The sequence below is a fragment of the Corvus hawaiiensis genome, chromosome 19, assembly GCF_020740725.1.
Source record: "Corvus hawaiiensis isolate bCorHaw1 chromosome 19, bCorHaw1.pri.cur, whole genome shotgun sequence".
NCBI classification, from domain to species: domain Eukaryota; kingdom Metazoa; phylum Chordata; class Aves; order Passeriformes; family Corvidae; genus Corvus; species Corvus hawaiiensis.
In genome coordinates, this window is record NC_063231.1 from 7,759,830 (window position 1) to 7,780,780 (window position 20,951).

Genomic DNA, 20,951 nt, shown 5'->3' on the forward strand with positions numbered 1-20,951 from the left:
TGGCAGCCACTCTCCTGGAATAATAAGGTACTGGATTAATAATCCAGTTTTCCTTTAGGGAGGGAAACTCTTGCATCCTTTGTAGTGACAGGTTTGGGGATTCTCTGAAGTGTTGGAAGGCACAGCATAAGAGAAGGGGCAGAGTTAGCAAAGATGGTGTCAACTGCAGCATCTTCTCTCAGCAAAGTGTCTTCTGGTAGTTGAATCCCTCACCTGTGTGACTAAACCTTGTCTGTTCCTCCCCTCCTTCCTTCCTCAGGTGTCCCTTCTTGCATAGAACTACTGGAGACACAGAGAGGAGGTATCACTTGCGCTACTACAAAACTGGAATCTGCATCCATGAGACAGACTCCAAGGGAAACTGCACCAAGAACGGAGTCCACTGCGCCTTTGCTCATGGGCCCCACGACCTGCGCTCGCCCGTGTATGACATCAGGTTAGTAGAGCTTGGGGCTCCTAGGAGAAGGGTAATTTCTGTACCCAAATGAAAAAGGTGAAGATGGAAAAGGTAATTTCTGTACCCAAGTGAAAAGTGAGATGATTGAAGGACGGTACTGCTTCAGCCTGAAATGAGGCGATGGCGAGATATCCCTTCCTAATAAGGCAAATGTAAAAACCTCCAGGGAGGATTCTCAAAGTGGGGGAAGGGATCACACTTTGGAATCTGATGAAGGGGGTCAAAACAGTGCATCTGGAATTCCCAGGGAATGAAGGCTTTTTTTTTATTGCAGTTGCTGTTCAGCTAAAGATGTTCTGACAAAACATGCAGGGCTGAAATGCACCCACTTAGCAAACGCTCCAGTATGTCAGTTTTTATACACATTTATCTGACTCTTCCTCTGCTCAGTCTGTTTGTTCATTTAACTCTGTCCCTGAAGAGAGCTTCAGGCGATGGAGGCTTTACAGAATGGTCAGACAACATCTGAAGGAGGCATTGAGGGTCAGTCTGCAGTCGCTGCCAGCCATGCCATGATAGAGAAAATACTCAGTGAGGAGCCCAGGTGGCAAGGTGAGTGTCACTGAGGGTCTGTGGGGCTGGGAGTTTGGTTTCCATGGAGTGCCTGCTCCTGTCCCAAACTTTTCTGCAGTAAATATGGATTGTGGTCATCTCTCTTGACTCACTGGGGTTTTTTTGCAGATACAACGTATGTGTTGGGAAATTACAAGACAGAGCAGTGTAAGAAACCCCCCCGGCTCTGTCGCCAGGGTTATGCCTGTCCCTACTACCACAATAGCAAAGACAGAAGAAGAAGTCCAAGAAAACACAAATACAGGTACTGTGGTCCTGGATATTGTACTTCCTAGCTCAGTGGTGCAGTGTATTGGAAATCTAGGGTGAAGGAGGCCGGATTTTGACCACTAGATAGTTGTTTTTAGTATATTTCCAAGTCGTGTACTGAGAGATGTTACGGACTATTATTTCTTCTTAGCAGAAAGAGAACAAACTAAACAAGGAGTTTTCCTGTGTATAGTAACCAGTACTCTAATACAGGAATTGTTAAATCGTGTTACAACTCTGATTTTATAGCAAAGAGAACCTGTGTCTGGCTTTCTCTTGCCACATAAACCTCTGCTTTAGAAAGCAGTGCAGGGAAAAGAAAACAAAAGAAAGTTTTAATCCCCATCTAGAAACAAACTCACACAACAGTGTTTTCATGGTAAAGGATTCAGAATGATCAGGCTGCTTGTTGTGTATGCCTGCTGATGGGGATCATGAGGAGGGACTGTAGCTGGACATGCATTCCTAACCAGCTGCTAAAGGCTCTGCTTTTGAGGCACCGGGGTGTTCTGTCACTCAGCTGTCGCTGGATTTTTCAGCGTGCTGTGTCTCCCTGAACGCATTTCATCCAAATTATAGGCCCTCATTTCCTCCAACACAACAGAGCTTTTGTTGTGGTCTCAGTGGGGCTTTTCCTTAGTTCCTTTTTGAAAAACATAGGAGCTGACCAGAAAGCCAGGAAAGAAAATACCAGGGATGTTCTCGCTTCTCTTCCCCACCCCCAACATTCACAGAAATTTTTGAATTGGCACTGAAATTCTCTATTTAAAAAAATTAAACAGACAGCAATCAAAGGAATGTTAATCTCAACACTTTAAGGAGAAATAGAACCACTAGGTCAGTCTTCAGGCAGCAGCTATGTGCTTTTTGCCCCTCCCTGAGCCCTTTGGGAGGGGAAGAGGTGAAAGCTTCTCTGCTGCTCTCCACTTGCTCCTGTGTTTTCCCCACCCCAGCTGATGTGGCTGTGCTGGTGCTGCTATCTGCTTCCCTCTGCTGTTGTTTGAGGGAATGGTTAAGAGCATAAAGAGCAGGGGAAGTAGGTCACGGCAAAAATTCAGATCTGGGAAAAGGAACTGTTCCTGGCTGGGAGAAAGAAAACGGACTTGCCTTTTCCCCGGTGACCTGACTCAGCCTCTTTTCCACATGGCCACACTATAAACCTGGAAACATACTGCTGTAAGGGTATTAGGTGTTTTAGGATTAGCCAATTAACTTCTTAGCTTTCTATGAAGGTGCAGTTCCAAAACAGAAACCAGACCCACCGTTTCTGACACTAATCACATCAGCTGCTAATATTGTAATGCTGGTTCAAGTTGTATTTGGTTTCAAATGGAGAATTAAGCCATGGTTTTTTCATTGGGAAATTGGAAGAAGGCGGAGAAGATGCAATAGCAGCTGGGTGGGGGCTGGGGAAGCAGCAGCCAAGCAGATCGTACAGCTGAGGGTGAGCAGCCAGACCTGCCCCCGTCTGAGGAATTGTAACATCACAGAATGGTTTGGGTTGGAAGGGACCTTAAAGCTCATCTCGTTCCACCCCCTGCCATGGGCAGGGACACCTTCCACTATCCCAGGGTGCTCCAAGCCCCATCCAGCCTGGCTTTGAACAATTCCAGGGATGGAGCAGCCACAGCTTCTCTGGGCACCCTGTGCCAGGGCCTCGCCACCCTCACAGGGAAGAATTTCTCCCTTGGTATTTAATCTACACCTATTCTCTTTCCATTTAAAGCCATTCCCCCTTGTTCTGGCACTTCAGGCCCTTGTCCAAAGTCCCCCTCCAGCTCTCTTGGAGCCCCTTTAGGCACTGAAAGGGGCTTTAAGGTCTCCCTGAAGCCTTCTCTTCTCCAGGCTGAACACCCCCAGTGCTCCCAGCCTGGCTCCAGAGCAGAGGGGCCCTCAGAGCACCTTTTTGGCTTTCTCTGGACTTGCTCCAGCAGGTCTGTGTCCTTCTGTTGCTGGGGGACCCAGAGCTGGATGCAGTCCTCCAGGAGTGGATCAGAGGGGGAGAATCACCTCCCTCCACCCGCTCAAAGTAATCAAAGCTCAGAGCACGTCTGGGAGTCTGATACATTCCCCTGCTGCCTTATTTCCACAGATCTTCGCCGTGTCCCAGTGTGAAGCACGGGGACGAGTGGGGAGATCCCAGTAAGTGTGAAAATGGAGACTCCTGCCAGTACTGCCACACTCGCACAGAACAGCAGTTCCATCCAGAGGTACAGTAACCTCCTCACTCCATTTAGAAAAGCAAAAGCATTCCAGTCCTACAAAGGAAATTACTGTGGCAGGTGGGAGAGGGATGTGGGCTGCTTGTTAGTGTGGTCCTGGGATACAGAGAAGCTGCATGTTGGGAGTAAGCTGCAATTCAGCTGCTTGACAGAATAGACTGTATGGGAGGAGGTAAGAAAAGTGGGGGAAAACTCAAGTGTAGGAGCAGTCTCACGTGTGGGGGTCCTTTGGAAAGCACCATGTGGGTCTGCATGTGAGCAAACAGCATCTGTTTCCTTGACTTAAGAGTTTGTGGTTCATGTTGATAGCACTAAACACCACCAGGCTCTTAGCTGTGAGCATGCCCAGAGCATTCCAATATCCTTACAGAAAGTGTAATTAAGACCTTTTCGTAGTCTGCTTCATGTTACAGTGTTGAAAAGCTTTGTGGGGCCCGTATCTGCACAGTAACCATTGTCACCGCCTGTCAAACTGGGGGGAAAGGGAATAATCCATTTGCTACAGTCCTTGTCAATGGTTTGTTATTTTCCTTGCAAACATGTGGCTGCAACTTTCTGTGCTGTCATCTGTCAGCTGTTTCCTACCTTTTGCCATTTGTAATGTCCATGGAGCTTCCAATGAGACTGAGGGACTTCATGGCAGATGGTGACCTTTGGGTGAGCTGGTGTGTGGTGGGTTGGTCTCTGGGTGAGCTTTAGCTGTCATGGGCATATTTTGGTGTTTCCAGAACTATAGTGGGTTTTCCTTTCTTTGAAGCAAAGCACTGAAATGGTCACCCTGAGCTCTGCTGGCCTTTGCATCTCTTATCTGTGTCCCTACCTTGCTGTCAAGTTTCTTCATAGTACTTCTGTACCTGCTGGTCACTGTTATTTTCTGTTCATTTCTGTTTGGTGGTTTTTTTGTTTCTTTTTTTTTTCCCCATCCTTAGATCTACAAATCCACCAAATGCAATGATATGCAGCAGTCTGGCAGCTGTCCCCGAGGACCCTTCTGTGCCTTTGCACACGTAGAACGTACGTGCACTACTTCTCTCATCTTTCCTGGATATTTGAGCTATGGAAAGCTTCTGCCCAAGAGAGTTTAAATGTAGAGCTGCAAAACTAGAGCTTCTGTGAAGGGTTAACTTTGATTTCTATAGAACTGTGCTGGTGTGGGAGGTGTTGGCAGAGCTGGAGGCAGTAGGTGTCTGTAGGACTCAGCCTTTAGCTCTCACTGTGCTGTCTCTTGAAGGACCTCCCTCTGTTCCCTCTCACCTGCTCAGTTCTCTGGGTGTCAGTTCAGGAGGATGGAAGTGGAGAAAGCTGCTTCTCTTCTGTACATGGATGACCTGTAGCTAAATTGCCAAGTGTTGTATCTTAAAAAGCTGAAGATAAAATTGCTGATTATAGATAATTTATTGATCCATTTAAAAAAATGTTATTTTACTCTTTATGAAGTTTTACTTAGAGTTTAAGTCTTTAGTCAGGTTGGAGAAGAAAAATATGCGGCTCTTTTTTTACTGCTTTATCTCAAATCCTCTTTTCTCAATAGCTCCCTGACTTATAGGGCATTATTTCAATCCTCACTTTAATCAACTAGGAACTAGTGATGCAGTTTTGGTTGTGGAATTTCTACGTGCAGGTAGTCCTAGCATTCATAAATAATGGTTAGTTCCTGTCCTAGGGCTCCTCCTCAGTTGCTGCACTGCAATCTCACTGCTGAATTTGCAACAATTAGAGCAGATTTGTTCTGATACTGACTCACTACATGGCCTTGAGAAAATCTCTCTGTTATTTGATTATCCTTTGTAAATGAGGGAATTAGTAATTGCTGCCTTTGACACGGAACGGGGAGAGTAAATTCTCTACAGGTTATGCAGTTCCTTTTATAGGAAGCCTTGTTGACAAGCAAGTAATTATAGCTGGAGCTGTGGGCTGTAATGGCCCAAAACACAGCAGTGCAACTACACAGTGGGATCCAGCAAGCTTTAGGAAATGAAATCTTGATAAAGGAACAATGTTTAGCAAACTTCCTTGGGTATAACATAGTATTTTTGATTAGGGATGCCTTATTCCTAATAAGATTACTACACTTGATATTATGTTACTTAGAGTAACATTCTGTGGCACTTGCACCATTCCAACTTGGTTATTTCTTGTGCTGTCTTATGGATTTAGTCCTTCCTTAGCAAGGTGAACACTGACAGCCTAATTCAATTAAAATAACAGGAGTCCATTTATTATATCTGCTCTTAACCTGAGTTTTACTGGTTAATAGCAAGAAACCAGCATTTTGAGGATACTGAAATATGGATGTAGTGTCAATTCTATAGTTTTTGTGAAGATGCTGAGTGTTAGATGTAAATCCTACAAATCTAAAGCATCTCTACCTTCCAAACCAGTGCCACTTTTTTTTTGTAATGGTTTGTACTGAGCACAGATGGAAACTTTAACTCGCTCAGCTAATTATAGTGCACCCATCAACTTTGTGCCTAGCAAAGAAGGAAACTCTGCTTAGTTCAAGAGAGCTGAATGAATAACATGCAATTCATCCAGGGAAGATAATTTTGGAGCAGCATTAATGAGCTAAAGAGCAGCACAGTGTGTATGTGATGACAGTAAAAACGTGAGGAATATTAGATAAGCAAATCAGCCAAATAAGGTTTCCCCTTACTTCTATATTTATAAGTAAGTGCTTGTGGAGTATGTTTTCTCTCAGGAATATCTGGGTGTTCTTGTTCCTAAATGTCTCGTGCTCCATGGCAATTGCCCAGCTTTGAGTGGTGTTCCCTGTGCTTTGTCTCCCGCAGAGCCCGCGCTCAGTGAAGATTTACAGCAATCCTCGGCCGTGTCCAGCCCCACCCAGACAGCACCAGTGATGTACATGCCCTCAGCAGCTGGGGACTCTGTTCCAGTCAGCCCTTCCAGCCCACATGCCCCAGACCTTAGCAATGTATGTAGCCCTGTGGAGAAGCCTTGTCCATATTGTGCAAATCTGTGTTTCTCTGAGTCACTGTTCTTTCTCCCAAGAAAAGTATCCAAAAGCCCAGAGGATATGAGATTTTTCTTTTAGTTCTCAACTCCTCACTTTTTAGAGGGATCTGGTTTTTTGGAACATACATTCAGTGGCTTTAGTGTTGTCCTCTCACCTATAAAAATTCCAGGCCTTCCTTTCTGTGCAGGGTTTGTTGATGTACTTTCAGGAAAGTGGAATACATCCACACATGAAGTCCAACTCCTTCCTGTCTGGAGGTACATATTGGGCTTAGCTTCCAAGACCTGTAGTTAAAGGCTGTGAGCCAACAAACTCTAAAGTACATAACTGCAATTGAGTTTGTTTACATATGTAATCTCAGAGCCTTAGCCTGTGCGTATTGTGTATTGCATTATAGGATATCCTTAGTTCCCTCCCTCTTGTACTTCTGGAAATAGCTAAACTCTGGGATATGTTTCAGTAATGCCCCAGACTGTTGGTAGCTAGTTGTCCATACAAGAAAGGAGATGTCTAAATGCTGAACAGATACTCAAAGTCAGATTAGAAACCCATGGAATGCTAGACTGCATTTTTACTTAGCTTTTCTTTTTTGTTTAAGTCTTTCCTGTTTGCACTGCACTTGATAAGGTGTGTAGCCTTTTCAAATTGTTGGCTGAGATTTTGAGAAGGTACCATGACATGAGTTTAACTCGTTTGAAACTGGTCAGAGGTGAACTCATCTAGGACCTCTGCTTTATTTTATTCCCTCTCTTTGAAAAGAGAAGCTGTGTTTGAGCCAACCTAACAGTTCATAGCTGTTCTGAATTGGATTGCAGGTAGAATTCCAAACAGATCTTGAAAAGTCTGGACATAATGTTGTCTCTTACTAAATAACACTCTGGAAAGCAGTAAAAAGCAAAACCCCTCCATCTTATGAAGGTATTGTTTAAATTCTCTGAAAACTGAAGGGCAGTTGAAGATGCTTCCTACTTTTAGAATTTAGAATCTTGTCTATCTCAAGCTCTTAAGTCTTTTAAACAGTCTTTCCTAATCCTTGGATATGTGCCAAATGGCAACACATGTCTGTCTATGACTTCATCATCCACAGGGCATCTGCATGTAGCTTGCAAACAAAATATGGCTTTGCTGGTGATCATTTTACATGATGAATTAATCAGAGAAAAAGGTCCCTGTAGCAGCCAGCCTCACGTGGCCTGTTCTGTTTTGTATTTGTACTGTAGGTGTGGAATAAATCAGGAACTCTGCCAACTAGCCCCACCTCCACCACAGTGAGTAGTTATCTTTGCGACTGTAGGGAAGCGTGGACAGCAGAATGTCTGTATGAAAATAAAATCAAAACATTGTAGGCTGCTCCTTTTTTTTTTTTTCCCCGCTAATGCCAGCCCAGACTGTGCCATGTTTGAATCTGTGATGTCTGAAGCACAGTTGTGCTTGCCAGTGGAGACAAATAATTTCTTGTCCCAGAGAAATGGGATATTTGTGTTCATCCAGGTGGACACATTCTCTAAAACTCAACTTCCTTTGCTGCTGTCTGTGGCTTCATCTACAGTGCAAAACTAGCCTTGTTGCATGTGATTGTGATCCCTGGTATTAGTCCAAAGAATGGAAGTGTTGGAAATCATTGGGTTTTTTTAATGCAGTTGTTGATACCTGACTTGTGTCTGCATTAAAACTTTGAGATTTCCAACTGGAAAAGCAAAAAATACAGTTTGCATATAGCTCAGATACACCTGATTGTTGTGACTGCCACAGCACCTTTCCAGGTTCCACACCACTGCCCAGAGTCAGACAGGACCCACGGTAGCCTAAGGAAGGAGAAGAGACTTATGGTCATGTTGGGAACCTGATCAGTCACCTCTGAGGCCTCAGAAAGAATAAATGTCCCTAGAGCTGTAGGCTGGGTTTTACAAGACTGCACTCCAAAGCAACAACAATAAAACCATAATTGTGGGACTGTAAAAATCCAGCAGAGCTTTTTCCTGGTTTTTTAATTAGTGTTTACTGGAAGCTTGTATGGTTGTGTTGGCTGTCAGTGTAATCAATCTACAAACAGTGACGTGATTGAGCACTTCCATGGATGCATCTCTTTGAGCGGTTCCTGCTGTCTGGCTGTACTTTCCTGACACTTGTTCCCTGTGTTAGATTCTTTGTAGGAACAGCAGTCTTGGAAGCCCATCTAATATATGTGGGTCTCCTCCCGGTGCCATTGGGAAGCCCCACAGCTTGGAGACCATTGGTTTTCCTCCAGACTCAGTCACAGCAGCTGGCAGCTACAAGAAAGCACCGGGGTTTGAGCGAGAAGATCAGGTGGGGGCCGAGTATTTGAAGAGTTTCAAATGCCAGGTTAGTGGGGAATATTGGTTGGAAGAATTGGGGGGATGAGGAAGAATGAGACATTGCCCAGTCTAGCTTGAATGTGGATTTTTTTCTGATGGGAAAGCACTGTTCTCATGAGCAGTTTCTGGATCTCTGCTGTTGCTTTCAGCCTCCCTTCCAGCCTCTGTCATTTCACATCTGGTCTTGTCTCCCTTGCTGCCATCACACACCCAGTTTGTAGAAGTCAAGCTGCTGCTTGTTTTCCTAACCCCTCACAGCTTCTGTCTTGTGTTGACTCTGGGAAGCTTCCCACATCACTTCTTGCTCTTTCTTTTTCCATGTTTAGGTCCTTGCCAAGAGTTGCTGTGTCTTTTGCTGTATTGTCTCATGGAAACTCATCCTTCTTTCTGTCTTGCCACTCCAAACTCTTACCTTGATCTCCATGACTTGGTTTGTCCTCCGTTCACCATTCCTCTGGTGTATTAAAAATGTCTTGTTAGTTGTCTCTTGCTTCTGTGGCTGTATCATTCTGATCCTTAACTCTCTCCCGTGGCTTCTGTATTAAATTAGAATTCCTCATTCTTATTTGAAGAACCCTCTGAATATTACCCAACCCACATCTCTTAATGACATTCCCTCTTATCCCTTTTGGATATCTCAAGTCTTGCCTCGCTGCTTTCTCAGTCTTCTTCTTGGTGTCGTGCCTTATTAGTGCTGTTCCCTAGGCCTGGAACAGTCTCTTCCATCTCTTGCCACACACGGGCTTTTCCACAGTCAGCTTCTTACTGTGAATTTCCTTTCTTGATGTTACAATTAATGGTTTCTCTGCACCATCCCTTCTAACCTGAGCCCAACTCAGAGCTTGGGTTTTTATTTCACTTTTTATTTCTAATTTATTTGTAATTGTGTCTTGATTTAGGGGGAGGGGAATAGCTACTTGTATGAGGAAGTGCCTGCAAAAATACCTCCTACAAGTTCTTTTGGAAAAAAGTATAAAAAGGGATAAGAATACCAGGTCTGTGTTGCCTGAGAAAAGAGAGGACAAGAAGCACTGCTTTCAGCCTGGCTATGTTTTAACTCTGGTCTGTGACATTAAAGAAGTCAGTCTTAATGAGCCTGTACTGCTGTGAGAAAACTGTAGAAATATCCTGTCCAGACAAGGTCTTGCATAAAGTAGTTGAATTCAGAAGCAGACTCCACGGGTTTTGTTTTATTTATTTTTATGGCCTTGGGAAAATATGGCCAAGCTTTGCAGTAGGGCCAGTCTTGAGCACTGTTTAGTCTAATTAAAATGATGCAGTGTCAAATCCAGATTAAGCTATATGCATGTGTGCTCTCTTATCAATGCTCCCTTTGTTTGGCTTAAGGGGGATGTGCCTTAGGAAACTGCAAATTGATGCAACACGTCTTTGGGGGTAAAGAGCAGAGCATGCTGTGATCCTGGCACTTCTTGCAGGCACAGCAGCTTGTAACAGTTGTTTAGAAACAAAAGGAAAAACATGTCCTCATTCTCTGTGGCCTCTGCTGCAAAGGAGGAGTGAACCCAGAGCTGAAGGACTGAGAGAACCCCTGTCTGCTGCCAGCAGAGGCAGGGTGCCAGGGAGGCCCTGCTTTGGAGAAAACGGGCAGCAAGCCTAAGCCAAGGAGAAAGGGGATGGAGCATGAATAGGGCTTCTAAAAGGAAGGCCAGATGATGAGCATTTGTATCCAAAGTCAGATCTGTGCTACAAAGATACTGTATTCACCTAGCTGCTTAATTATGTGGCTTTAATTAAGCAAAACCTGTGTTAAGTAGGAATAAATAGCTATTAAGATATAGACAGAAGTAATCACAGTTGCCTTATGCTAGGCTTCTGCAGACAAAATTAGGTGTCTCCTAAGTGTCCTGATTTAATTTTACTTTAATCTATAATTACTTATGTGAAAAATTCTTCTGTAATTCACTTCCGTAAATCCCTGGCTGCAGTGGGCACCAGAGATTCTCATATACCCTGTAAATTAGACCAATAATGAAGCATTTAACTTTGTCAACTCCTGTATGAAAACATCAGAGGAGAAACTCTGGCTCAGCTCTGCAACAGGCTTGTCATTTTTCCCCTGTAGAATTGGTACAAATAGTTTCTATCTTAGTAGAATGAAAAATGCACCTTCTGTCTCAATAGATTCCACATAGTTTGTGGTAAGGCTGAGCCAGCAGTTAAAGCTAAAAATACTTTTCCCCAGTCCCAAAAGATTTAGCAAGCTGGAAAAATGCTGGCTGCACTGGAAGGACTTGAATGCCACGACCAGGAGGTGTTCCCAAGTCTTGACACACAGCACAGTAGGTTTCTTCCATGCTGGTCAGAAAACATTTAGTTTCACTCATAATTTATGTCCCTTGTTCTCTTCCTTGACTGCAGCAGAGCGAGCTGGAGAATTTCAGCCTGTCATTTGTATGTCTGTCTCGATGTGTGCCCTTTCTAATGTTATTCAGAGCTAAAGGAGACTGGCTTAGTGGTGACATTTGGTTTGCTCTATTTTTCCCTTGTGTCGTGTGAATTCTGGGCAGTGGGAATTGGGGCTAACTTGGAAATATGCTCACTTTTCTCCTCCTTAAAGAAAAAAAGCACTTCCAGTAAGACTTAACTGCAGCAGAGCCAGCTCCCCATGTTGGCAGGAAGCCTCTCAGTGGGGGCACGGCTGCGTGTGTGCCCTCCCCTCAGCTGCTGACGTGTGAGATAGCACATTTTGTGTTCAGCTGAGTGTCAAACGGGACAGGGCTGGGCTGGGTGATGCAGCAGGAGCGTTATCAGACACACACAGAGGCACTCACAGAACGCAGCTCTCGCACACACAGGGGAATGAGCCCGCCGTGGGCTCCAGTGTTGTGAACGTGTTCAGGGAAGTGGGAGAGAGTGATCCTCACTGCAGAAGGATCTTTGTGTCCATCTCCCAACTGCCTGTCTGCCAGGCTTTGACCTCTTCATCTGCCCACGTGCATCGAGCTGAGCAGAGAAAATGATTTAATGAAGTAAAACCAAGGGAGGAATTCTTCCACTGCTCTTTTGCCTGTCTGGTTACGTCACCCCTCTGCAGCAGTCATTTGTCTTTGCCATGAGACTGGTCAGGCCAAGAAGTCAAGGGGCATCACTTCAGCTCAGGGTGGTGCCTTGCGTGCTGCTGTCGTACATCGTGCCTCAGTCTCCTGCAGGGCTGGTGCCTGCCTGGATTTGGGATGAAAATCGAGCGCACTTCATGGCTGGAATATGTCTGTGTTTCACACTGAGGGGATTGGAGAGTGAGAAAACAAGCAGGGCTGACTCCCAGCAGTTTTTGCTGCCTCTCTGTGCCCAGAGGGTGGGATTGATCTCCCTGTGCCGTCACAGCACGGGAGGAAGGGGGCAAGGCCTGCAGACAGACTGTTACCCACTGACAGGCTCCTGAGGCCACTTCCCAGCTGAACCCCAGCAGAACTGACTGATGTTGCAAGGCAAGAGAGTTGATATCCATTAAGGATATAATGCTGAAAGGACCTTAAGCTGAATTTTTAGCCTGGATGGTGGGATTCTAAAAGTGTATTGGCATTCATGCAGTTTTGCAATTCCAGACAGCCTTGGCCACACTTATGTTTTCTACCTTTGAGCTCTTATGTTCATGGAAGAGGGGAGGATATTTTTATAAAGGTAGTTTTGATGATGTTGCTTTGAAAATTGGTTACTTATTACTGTGTTTTACTTTGCAGTCGTAGATGGGAGCTGGAAAAGTTTGAGGGAAAACATAACCTACATACTTCTATTTTCCCCAAACCAAAAAATATTTACATAATTTAACAATGCAGTGTGCCTCCCAGCATTTCTGGCCCTTTCTGGGTGTTAAATGCTAGTAGGGCTGATGAGTTAGTTATAGCAAGGCAAAATAATTTGGTTTTGATCTTGGTTCTTAGGATGTGCTAACAGGGGTCTTACAGCAACATTAAAGGCAAATGTCATTGTGACGAGTCTTTGCATAACTCTAGGGGTGATGTCTTGGTATACAGAAAGCAAATTACTTGGGATGTTTTCAGTTTGCTGAGCTTTCCCTCTCTCCAAATTCTCCAGTGCCTTGAGCAGCCTAAGAGAGGAGTGGACTGTGTTTCCCATGGCCTCTCCAAAGCCAGCAGCCAGCCATTTTTAATTTTGCTAAATAATCCCTCTGCTTATCTTTTGTTTTGTTTCTTTACTGCAGCAAGCAAAAATGAAGTCCCACTCCCTGGAACACAGGAGCCAGGAGCAACCTTTGTTACAGCCCAAACAGGTACGGAACGGCTGGCAGGGCTCTGAACCCAGCTCAGGGCTTCCAGCACCACAGAGAGATCTGTGGATCCAGACAGCTCTGCAGGGAGTAAATAACAGTCCAGACACCATTAGGGATGCTCAGGTGGAGGGATTACTTTATGAAGATGGGATGATTTGCTGGAGGTGTTATTTGTGAGTAGTTAGACCTGAGTGAATTCAGGGTAGTTCATGGGCTGAACTGTGCTGGAGAGAGTCTTCAAATTACAGAAAATTGAGCTGGAATGGATCTCTGGAGTCATCTAAGTTCAAGGATTTGGCAAAGAGAATTTAATATCAGGTTCTAAGTCGTGTGCTGAACTAAGTCTGAGTGAGTGATTGTGTGGCCCATGGCTGTGATTGCATGCAACCTGTGGGTCACAGGAGTTAATTCTGGGGCAGCCTGAAAGATGTTTAGAATACTGGGGATGGGGGGGGGGGGGGGGGGGACATGGAATGGAGAACAGTCGACAGAAATTAAAGAAAAGCTGTTAATCTCTCCCCACCCCCAGCCCAGTGGAAGCAGTAGCCATCTGTCAGGTTGGAAGCAGGCAGGAACAGGTTTGCTGCTGGCATTTGGCTCGTTCCTGCACGTTTCTGACGGGGTTGTTCTATAAAGATGTTTTGTTTCCTACCTCTTTCCCTTTTCCCACTCTTGTTTCAGGACATTCTGGGCATTCTCCCTGTGGGGAGCCCACTGACATCCAGCATCTCCTCTAGTATCACCTCCAGTCTGGCTGCAACCCCCCCGAGCCCCGCCGGCACCAGCAGCATTCCAGGCATGAATGCCAATGCCCTTCCCTTCTACCCAACCAGTGACACCGTTGAGTCTGTCATAGGTAACTTTGCCTTTTTCACTTATGAAAATAGGGCTTCCTCAGCCATGGATCACCAGATGTGAGACTTGGAATAACGTGGGTGTTCCAGTGACCTCCAGTTTTCCGTGTCTGTCAGTGCTGGCAGATTCCTGAAGCTTGTTCTGTGACTGTGGCACATCTGATGTTTCCTGCAGGTCATTTTGGATGAAATTCACCCACGGGACCAACTGAAGGCCTCTGAGCCATTCACTCAGAATGTCACATGGCGTAAAAGGGCCTTAGTTTTAGCTTTGTCAAAGTGACAAAGAGGTCTTGGACTAGGCAGGAAATCACAGGAGCATTTTCCACAGTTACTACCCCTTAGTTCTAAATGACAGTTTTATAGCCAGAGCTACCACCAGGTAGATTGTAAGGACTTTGCCCTTTGTAGAGTGTAGGACAGAGGCTGTAAGAGAAAGGAAAACAGGAGAGTCCAGAGAGTGGAGTCACTCTTAGATAGGCACAGGCTTTTTGGTCACCTGTTTTTCTTCTTCCTTTTTTTTCTTTTTTTTCCTTTTTTTAATTAAATGTAACGTTTCTGAGGTGATCTCACTAATTTGTTAAAAATAATAATAGAAATGAGTGGGCATGTGTGGGATGGAATTATATTGATCATCATTAGTGATGAGGCATGTTCAAATAGATGTAACAGATTCAGGCATTAATAAGCTTTATTTTACCCTATATGTGAACCTCAGAGATGTTTTTCAAGTGTTCCCTTCTCCTTGTATTTCTTTTCCAAGTGGCTCTTCAGGAAAGCAGGGACAAAGCACAAACCAGACCCAGACATGCCGTAAGCCAGTGTTCCTGTGTCTAAGGGACAGACTTAAAAGAGCAGTTTGGGGAAGACTTGTGGGATCTGCTGTTAATTCATCAGATTTTTGTTTCCATGAACCATTTGGGAATACTTTGAGACAAAAGGAGACAGGTCAGGTTAAAGAACCTGAACTGAAAAGCTGCCCATGACACTTCTGCCAAACCATCTGAGAACAGGATGGAGAGTAGGGCCCTGAGAGGTAGAGAGCACAGGCTCCTCTGCATGTAGGCTCTTTGGGCCATCCTATCTCTTGAAGTTGTTGGTCCTTTATAACATAATTGGTACCTCTGTGTCTGGCAGAGTCTGCCTTGGATGACCTGGACCTGAATGAATTCGGAGTGGCTGCCCTGGAGAAGACATTTGACAGCAGCACAGTGCCCCACACGAGTGGCATCATGATAGGTACATGAAAGCAACAGAGCTTTCTTTATCTTCTGCCAAGCAGTGTTGCCCAGTCACCTCAGTGGAGCCAGCCCAACCAAGCTCTAAAACCAGTCCCAAAATAACATTGGTTAAAACAGCAATTACAACGAACTCTGGCAACCCCTGAGCATCTTTGAAGTGAGAGCTTGCCCTTACTGACTAGCAGAGCTGAGTTATTGCCATTGGGCCCAGGTGTCTTGGGGATGTTTCTTGAGACTGAATGGGTCTTGCCTGATTTTTTTTCTTTTTTTTTTTTTTCTCTTTTTTTTCTTTTTTTTTCCTTTTTTTTTTCTTTTTTTTTGAGTGTGTAAGTAGACTCCAGAAGGCATCTGATGCATTTCAAATCAGGCCAAAGTATAACAATTCGCATCTTAAGCAGAAAACTCTCCCTAGCTGTAACAGGAAACTCACTGACCTGATAATGCCATCCATCTGTCAGAGTGTCATCATGGTCTGCTGATTTGGTTCCTGTAATGTCTGTCTCATTTTGATACATGGAGGTAGGCTAAGGCCTCTTCTACCTGTCTCTGATGGGTGTCCAGGGAAAAAAAGAAATGTCTCGTAACTTTTTTGGAAGTGGTTGTAGTTTCTGGCTACCCTTGCTGTGTAAAGCAGGTGTTTGAACAGGAGCTAACTCTGGTTGTCTGAAGGTTTCCAAGGGAACTGCACTGCCTGGAGCTGTATCGAGGTAGGAAGGGACCTGTGGAAAGAATATCACTTCCACTTCCCTGCCAAAGATTAGAGCCTGCTGGAGGTTTACTGTCCCTGTCTGCTGCCAGCCCTGCTGCTGCTGCTCCCCACCTGCCGTGCCTTAGGGATCCTGCCCTTCTCCCTCTCTTCACATCAGGCCTGGGTGTTACCTGGTGACCTTCTAAGGGGGGAGATAGATGAGGAGAGAGCGGGGCTGAGATCTCCCTAAATCTGTGAGTGGCAGGCAGGACAACCTCTGGTGTAAGGGAAGTTGATGTCTTTTGTGGTTAGGCTTTTGTTTATTTGGGGTTTTTTATTACTGGTAGATCCAGGCACTCAGGTATCTGTAACTAGTCACTGGTTTTTAGTGGTTGAGATCATGAGCTCACCCAGCATGACAGTCTTCTCACTACAGGTTGTTTGGAAGTATTAAAGGCAGAGGCACATGTTTTAGAAGTGAATTTTTCATGACAAAGTATTTCACCAGATACCAAATTCATCTTCTCTAGGCTGACAGGGACCGAGCTCTGCTCAGAAAACCTTTTGTTCCTTTGGCCACTCAAAGAGCAATCCACTGAACTGTTGCGGGCCTTAACCTATGTGGGTCATGGGATGGCAGCTTCAGTGCTCCTCTTAAAGGCTGAGAGGGGAATGAAACCTCAGGAGAAGTGGAGGGAATCCCGAGGGGCTCAGGGAGGAGAAAGGGAACCTAACACCTCCTGCTCTGAACTCCTGCCTGTGCCCACGCCTCGTGGTCATACATAGCCATCCTCTCTGTGTGTTCTTTGTCCAGGTGGGAGTTTGCTGCAAAGTTCTGCTCCTGTAAATATCCCCGGGTCCCTTGGAAGCTCTGCCTCCTTTCACTCCGCCTCTCCTTCTCCACCGGTCAGCCTCTCATCGCATTTCCTCCATCAGCCCCAGGGACACTTAAGCCAGTCAGAAAACACGTTCCTGGGGACATCAGCTTCTCATGGATCATTAGGTAAATGCATGGTGTGTGTGTGTCCCATGTACATGCCTGTCTGTGCCATGTAAGTATTTTCTTTTTAAGTTGGCTTTAATTTCAATGTGTTGTTTCACTGCTGCCATGGATCTCTTCTTCCCATGAGAACAGCAACGGGACTAGAAGCTGCTTTACCAAAGTCAGCTAATACCTCATGAACAAGGGAGCAATTCCCTCTACTTCCCATGTTTCTAGGCTGGGGAAAAGGGGCAGATAGGTTAATTGCCTTGCTCTGATGATGCCTTTCAGGAAAAAGAGCACTGCCTTTTCCAGCCAGCAGTGCTTTGCTGAGACTTCATATAAAACTCAGAGCTGGGTCCTCATCTTGGCTGAGTTTAGGTAGGGATTGCAGTTTGCCCTTGTGACTGCTTGTGGGTCAGATTAGCTTCTGGGACCTCTAGAGCAGGCCTGGGCCATCAGAACTTTTTCTCCTGTTTGACACTCTGCCAGTTTTGCAGTGTGGACTTTATACAAAGTCAGTGTTTCAGTTTTGTCTCCCTCGCTCCTTCCCCTCCTTGAGGGTCTCTTTCATGTATGAGGGAGTGAAGGAAGAGAAATTGCTTTGGAGTTTCAGCTGTATCAGGAAGAAGAGGAGATTTAGCAGACAAATCTATTTTATTATCAAGACACAGGATTACCTTGAGAAATAAAGCTGTTTGGCCTCCAGGCTACAGTGACACCAGTTCTGCTCATTTCTGTTAGTAACAGTAAATATTCATTCTCTCTATTGATGCTAGACATAAATGCCTCTTCAAATCTGAGATACACTTTAAAATTCAGCTTAACCTAATAAAATGATTACATGCTTGTGTAAGCTGTTTCTGCATGCACTTATCTGTGTAACTGCATCCCTTGTTTGCACAGCCCAAGCCCATGATTCCATGCTTGCCATTGCTGCTTGTTTGGCTTTAACAGCTTTTACAATTACTGTAATAAGAGACATCAGAGGCCATCTCTGCTCTTAATTAGGTTGAGGCTGGCTGTTTGCCCCAGTTTTTGTAAGAAAAGGAAAAATTGCTGTTTCAGAAGAAATGAGTTATATTTATCTTGACTATGTATTTATACAAATAAAAAGCCAAAAATCGCAGGAAATTCGTAAATGCATTTAAATAATTTATTTATAAGAAAAAAAAAAAGATATTTTCCATAAATACAACAAATCCTTTGCTGGGGTTTTGAGAAGATATTTGAATAGTTTCTTAGCAGTTGGCAATCATCTGCTCCATGTAACTTGGTGAATGCACGTAACATGTCAAGTGTGTAGTTATCACTGATTTGTATTGAAATTGAGTTAAAAATGCCTAGTTCTGGGCTGGTTTCCACTGTGCTAGGTGCAAAATGTGCAGAGAAGGCATTCCTGACCAAAGGGGCTTGATACTTCCAATGTGAAATGAGAGCAGCAGGTGGAAAGAGGGGGTTAAAACAAATTACAGGAAGAGCTTGGTCAGCTTTGTGGCAGAATTTGTGGCTTGCCAGCATCCTGCTTAATGCTGGATTCCCATTCAAGAAAACTGCAGTTTAAAAAACAAAATGTGAGTTGGGATTCCATTAAAACTTCTTGCTTTCAACTGAGCACCCTTCAGAGCAGCTGAGATGGATCTGTGGTAAGTGGCCTGAGCCAGCAAAGATCCCTTGCTGCTCTGCTGAGTGAGTTGTTAATGTGCCTAAGCCCCTGGTGAAGACAAGTTACTATTTTTCAGCTGTGTATTTTGTAACTATTTGTGTCTTGGCTACAAGACAAATAATGGGAACTCAGTGGTGCTGGGGTAGACCTTAGTGAGAGGCTGTTGACTCCAGGGCTCACTTGCAGGCACAGCTCAGCTGCTTGTGAGATCAGAATTATCAGTTGCAACTCGATTTAGGAGTGTTCCCAGCCAGTGGGCATGAAAATGACTCCCACATCAAACTGGAGCAAACTGTTTGGGTAAGAGTCCACACTCTGTCTCAATATTACCTTTTCCTACTAGTTTTCCCCTGAATGCAAAGTGAATTTTAAGTGAAAGCATTTTTGTTATTGAAAGACTACAAACATTGGACTCTGTGGAAAAATAGCCAGTTTTGTCTACAACTGATACTCTACTTCTTTGTCTCCTAAACCTTGAATTTCTTCCTGAAAAGAGAGTTTATTTGAACAAACTAAAATAGGGAAGTGGCTAATTAGTCTTCTGTGGTGCTGCTCACTAGCTCAGTGCTAGAACTCTGCAGAGGGTGAAGCAGATACAGATACTATTGTCTCTACTTGTTTATAAACAGGATTTTCCAGTTCTGTTCCTTGTGTATGGAAATAGTAATGACTTGGAGCATTTTTTGTGTCACTGTTTGGAAGTGAGGCTCCTTTTCTAAGCCCCACGTTGAGGAGACAAAAGCAGAAGTTTCTCAGGGTGTACTGTGGGACGAAGCACCACCTGGGCTCTGTGAACCAACTCTGGTGGCTGTGCTGCACGGAAAAGTGGGGAGGTAGAAGCAGGTCAGGGGTTCTCCTGAAAGAAGGGGGATTCAAGCTGATGGTCAGCTCTGCTGTAAAAGTGATGCTTCTAAAAACAGCCTGATTCAAGAGTTCCTGGGTCCTCCCTGCATCACAAAAGATGAGGCCTAATGGTGTGAAATTTCCCTATAAAGTCCCTCTATGATGGACTCCAGGGTCATGGGGATGAAACTGATTCTTGAGATGAACTTTTTATCCTGTTTACACGTTTTTGAATCCTGGATTTCACAGGGTTAGGGAGGAAATGGGGAAATTGCCAGCACCTGTGACATAACCCTCTCTATTTCCCTGTGAAACAGGTTTAAATGGGATGAACAGCAGCATATGGGAACACTTTGCTTCGGGGAGTTTTTCGCCCAGTACCTCACCTGCATTTCTGTCAGGTCCAGGTGCTGCAGAGCTGGCACGGCTACGACAAGAACTGGATGAAGCCAACGGCACAATAAAGCAGTGGGAAGAGTCTTGGAAACAAGCCAAGCAGGTACTTGGGCAAATCCTGGGATTAGGGAGTGTAAAGGAGTAGGGGGTGTCAGCCTTTTAACAGGCTCCTGGAGGTGAGGGACAGAACTGTAGGTTTTACAGATTCTCAGAATTCTTTCTTCCCCCTTGGAAATCACCAAATCAGTGGGCCTGGTGTGTTCAGGTGCTGGAAGTTCAAGGCCAGGTGTTGTGAAGTGTTTGACAGTCTCTCAGAGCTGCCAGCTGACTTTGATCCATGATAATTTGTCAGTATGCAAAGTTCATCCCCTGAACAGTGTGAGCCAGAAGTGTAGAACCACAGCCCAAGCAGATGGGATATCTGGAATGAGCAGTGCCTTGAAGCAAGGCTCCAAACGTGTTTCAGAATTTGGGAACAGAATTTGGGCAGATTGGTCAGAACTGGCGTGAGGAGTGTATGGAAATTGATAACTTTTCTGGGTTTCTCTTTGGAGACAGACCAAGTTTTCAGACTGCTTCTTTTACCCTCTTTGTCGGAACTTGCAGGCTTGTGATGCTTGGAAAAAGGAGGCAGAGGAAGCAAATGATCGCGCCAACACAGCTAACATGGAATGTGAACTGGCCCGGGAGCAGAGGGAGGCCTTGGAGCTGCAAGTGAAGAAACTGCAGGAGGAGCTGGAGAGGATCCACACCGGCCAGGACCCGCAGTTCCTGCGCTCCTTCTCTGACCTGGAGACGCTCTCGCTCTCGTCGCTCTACACCCTGCAGAAACAGCTGCGGGCAAACCTGGAGAAAGTGGACAAGGTGAGTGTCAGGGCCTGGCAGGGCAGAGCTCTGCCCTCTCTGCTCCTGCAGGTCACAGCTTTTTCCCTTTTCCTCAATAGAGCTAGAAATCAGAAGCCTATCAGAGCACTTCCAGGTAGATGTAACCAAAGTGAGCTCTAGCTGGCTCACAGGAAGATAACTTCATCTTCTTTGTGCCTAAAGTACAGAGTTTAAATCAATCAAAGCTGCTCTGTTGATCCTAAAGGTCCCGAAAGGCATCACGCTGTGCTGCTGCACTTTTGCTTCAGGAGATGAACAGGGTGGACAGCTGCCAAGTCCTCCCTGCCCTTCCCCAAACCGCTGAGCCCTTTGCCGTGCGTGTGACGCTGACGC

At 45.1% G+C, this 20,951-nt stretch overlaps 1 protein-coding gene across 8 annotated transcripts in view; it reads left to right on the forward strand.

The window, feature by feature from the left end:
- Positions 1–20,951, forward strand: part of UNK (unk zinc finger) — a 45,876-nt gene that overhangs the window by 19,976 nt on the left and 4,949 nt on the right. For 2 of the 8 annotated variants that reach the window (XM_048323330.1, XM_048323332.1), the window contains exons 3-16: positions 260–436; positions 879–1,009; positions 1,139–1,274; positions 3,372–3,489; positions 4,431–4,515; positions 6,291–6,433; positions 7,696–7,743; positions 8,618–8,818; positions 12,995–13,063; positions 13,745–13,919; positions 15,055–15,156; positions 16,661–16,849; positions 19,655–19,836; positions 20,340–20,597. In XM_048323330.1, coding sequence (XP_048179287.1) covers positions 260–436; positions 879–1,009; positions 1,139–1,274; positions 3,372–3,489; positions 4,431–4,515; positions 6,291–6,433; positions 7,696–7,743; positions 8,618–8,818; positions 12,995–13,063; positions 13,745–13,919; positions 15,055–15,156; positions 16,661–16,849; positions 19,655–19,836; positions 20,340–20,597 — 2,014 coding nt within the window. The remainder of the gene's footprint in view (positions 1–259; positions 437–878; positions 1,010–1,138; positions 1,275–3,371; positions 3,490–4,430; positions 4,516–6,290; positions 6,434–7,695; positions 7,744–8,617; positions 8,819–12,994; positions 13,064–13,744; positions 13,920–15,054; positions 15,157–16,660; positions 16,850–19,654; positions 19,837–20,339; positions 20,598–20,951) is intronic. The other 6 variants (XM_048323333.1, XM_048323337.1, XM_048323334.1 and 3 more) reach the window with 6 other exon arrangements.